Source organism: Echinops telfairi, unplaced genomic scaffold (assembly GCF_000313985.2).
Source record: "Echinops telfairi isolate 266 unplaced genomic scaffold, ASM31398v2 ScPeMD7_3;HRSCAF=10, whole genome shotgun sequence".
NCBI classification, from domain to species: Eukaryota; Metazoa; Chordata; class Mammalia; order Afrosoricida; family Tenrecidae; genus Echinops; species Echinops telfairi.
In genome coordinates, this window is record NW_022103899.1 from 56,577,984 (window position 1) to 56,581,540 (window position 3,557).

General features: G+C 46.6%; 1 protein-coding gene across 1 annotated transcript in view; it reads right to left on the reverse strand.

The window, feature by feature from the left end:
* The window catches only part of SLC16A14 (solute carrier family 16 member 14), a 23,926-nt gene extending 21,242 nt beyond the window's left edge, over positions 1–2,684 (reverse strand). Inside the window, exon 1 of the mRNA XM_004701666.2 lies at positions 2,418–2,684. Within this exon, the coding sequence (XP_004701723.1) occupies positions 2,418–2,676 (259 nt within the window). The 5' untranslated portion in view covers positions 2,677–2,684. The remainder of the gene's footprint in view (positions 1–2,417) is intronic.
* Between the last annotated feature and the right edge of the window lie 873 nt (positions 2,685–3,557).

Sequence of the window (3,557 nt, forward strand, 5' to 3'; positions counted from 1 at the left end):
GTAAGATGAAGTCTTGCATCCTTGCCTCTAAAGGGCACTGTGACCATACTTCTTCCAAGACAGATTGGTTTGTCCTTTTAGCAGTCCACGGTACTTTTAATATTATTTTCCAACATCATGATTCAAATGCATCGATTCTTCTTAGCTATTCCTTATTCTGAACATTATCCTTGGGTAAGTGCTGCCGTTTTGATCTCAAATGGTTGGCTGTTCAAAGGTGGGAGTACATCGCTGGTGTTCACGTTGCCTTCAAACAAAAACCAAACTCACTGCCATAGAGCTGAGGCTGACTCAAGTGCCCGATACAACAGGGTAGAACTGCCCCTGCGAGTTTCCAAGACTATAACTCTTTAAGGGAATAGAAACTATTGTTTTCCAGCAGGTGGTTTTGAACTCATGACCTAGCAGTTAACAGCCCAAGGCATAACCACGATGCCACTCAGGTTCCTATTGTTCTCCTTAGACCCTATTTGTCTATTGTTTGGCTGAAACTAGAGACATGGGGGGAAGCCTAGTTCCAGACCCGAAGGATGACTAAGGACTGTAGTCTGAAGGGTTTCCTCGGTCTTTATCTGACAAGAAAGCCTGGTCTCGTTTATGATTTTGAGTTTGTTCCATATTTTTTCTTCCACACACTCTAAGACTATCTAGTGTGATCCCTTACAGAGCAGCAGGGTGTGGTCGCCTGGCACCATGTCTGTGTGGTCCCTTAGTCCATCGGGCTAAATGATGCTGTGTGCCTTTTGATTTTTATCACTCTGCCTTCCTCCATACGAGGAGAGACCAATCGTTGCACTTTGAATGGCTGCTCGTGAGGTTTTAAGGCTCCAGATGCTACTCACCCCAGTCAGACATTGTCTTTATGTTAGTCCACGTTATGCTCCTGGACCTTGGTGTCCCCAGAGGCTATGATCCTGATCCCCCAGGTCCAGTGACCTACTCCCTCAAGGCATCTGGTGATGTATAAGAAGTTTCCACGAAAGCTTTGCCCTCTGTGAGCCCCACCACACAACAATCAACACATCCACAAAGAGCCTCTGTCAAACATACATTCATGCATATACTCCCACTCACTCTCCCGCCACCCTTCAGCCTGTAAGTCCATCCATGCCTCTACTCGTAGACCAGTTACTGCAGGATGGTGAATATAACAGTATTGGCCTCTGATGCCCGCAGGGTCTTCCCTCGCTCCCATCATATTTTCACAACCTCCTTTTTATTGGGTATTGCCCTTCTCCTTCACCCAGATTAATCCTTGTCTACGTATTTGTCTGGCAGATTCTTTCTTTATATAATATATGATCAATGCTTTAAATCAGAACCAATAAAAATTTGAAATAAGATGGCTACTTGACTTTTATCCTATTTACTTGGTCCTGGGATGGTACAAATGGTTTGGGCCCCTAAAGGTTGGCAGTTCAAACCCACCCAGCAGTACCACAGAAGAAAGGCCGGGCGATCAGCTTCCCTACAGATGAACATCCTCTGGAGTAGTTCCGCTCTGTAACACACAGGGGTGTCATGTGCTGGTGGCCAGGGATGCCGTTGAGCACACTGTTTGCACTAACATTTAGAATATCCATTGATGTCAGATATCTAGCCAAGCAGTCCTCGGGATACAAACATCCAACTTACCGACAAGTGCCGTTGTTGTTAGGTGTCGAATAGCAACACTGCCCAGTCCGGCGTCATCCAGCCACGGTGTCAATATTTTCCCTCCTGTGTTACGCAAAGCTGCTCTCTCTTTGACAGGATTGAACCCACTCCCACTCACAACCACTACTTTGGTGCAATCACCTTCCCTTCACTTGCTTCGTGTGCAGCTTTTAAATAATTGGACAGACTTCACGCCTTTTCTTTCCTGAAAGCCACTGCCATCAAGTTCATTCTGGCTCTGAGGGACGCTCTGGAGGGTTTCTGGGGCTGTAAATCTTTGTGGTATCTGACAGCCTCATCTTTCTTGGGGAAGCATCTCCGGGGTTTGAACCACTGACCTTGTGGTTAGCAGTCCAACGCTTACTGGACAGAGCCATTTTAGGGCTCCAGCCTCAATAAGAACCATACATATGCCCTTGTTCTGACCCAAACTACAAATTCCTCTCAAAGACTAGATCTCATTATTTGCCCTGGGACTGCCTGCCTAATCACGATAAACAGTGAGTTACACCAGTTTAGAAAACAGAATTTGGGGTCGAGGAGAATTTTTCACAACGACCCATATTTTAAATACAACAGATGATTTCAAAACCCAAATGGAAATTGCCCAAACAAATAATATTCTGTTTCAACAATGGTTGAAATGTTGCTTGGGCACAGGTCACCATGAGTCAGAATGGACTCAGTGGGAGTGAGTAGCCATCCAAGGGGTTCTCATTTTACAACCATTCACGTTTCCTGCGGGTCACATGCCAACATACCCACGATCAAGGTGATGCCCATGCTGAGGGAGCTGACCCAGGCGGTGAGGCCACGGCTCTGGTGGAATTCTTCAAGCCACTCCAAGTTGAGGACTCCCAGGGCCATCTGGGAGCCCATGATGAGGACGTGCACAAAGAAAGACGACAGGACAATCACCCAGGCCCATCCGCCATCGATGTCGGGGTGGGGCTTCCGTCTCTTCTTGTCTTTGGCGTCGTCCTCAAAGTCATGCCCAATGTCTTCATGGCTTGTGTACATTTTCTAAAGTTTTCTGAAAAGAAAAAAAAAAAGATTCACCAAATAGTTTCATTGAACAATAGACGTTTTTGTCTTCTTTTGACAACACCCCCTCTCCCCTTCCCCCTTGCACCAGCCCTTCAGAGACATATCTTTGGCATTAAGCTGATTTGGGAATAAACCAGACCTAACTCACGGCCACCAAGTTGATTCCAACTCATAGCAATCGAAAGAACGCACTGTAACCCTTCAGGGGAGTAGAAAGCCTCATTTTTCTCCCAAGGATCGACTGGTGGATTAGTACTGCTGACCTTTCAGCTGGCAGTTCAATGTGTAACCACTACACCATCAGGACTCTCTCTCTCTCTCTCTCTCTCTCTCTCTCTCTCTCTCTCTCTTTCTCCTCACAAGATCAAGTGCTTTGGTAAAACCTGCTCTAATCTTACAGGTATGTATAAGTTTCATCCTAGATAGTAAGTATTACAATCTCTCCCTTTGAGAAACGGAAGTAGACTCAGAAAACTGACACAACTTTCCCACCCGTGTAGGACCAGGAGCTGGGGCAACCAGCTTGGAAAATGGGATTTGAACTTAGCTATTCCAACTGCCAGGAGAAAGAGGAGGCATTCTACTCCCGTAAAGAGGTCCTATCTTGGAAACCCACAGGGGCAGTTCCACCCGGTCCTGTAGAGTCACTATGAGTTGGAATCGACTTAAAGGCAGTGAGACTGAGTGAGTGAATCCCAATGATCACTGCTGGTCAGTCAGTTTGCTGTAGGGCGGTGGTTGGCATCTGACACATTGGCCTGCTAGCCAGGCCAGAGGTTCAAACTCCAGCTGCTTTTCGAGAGAAAGAGGGCATCAAGATGTATGGCCTCAGCAAAGCAAAGGGGACCTTTCTA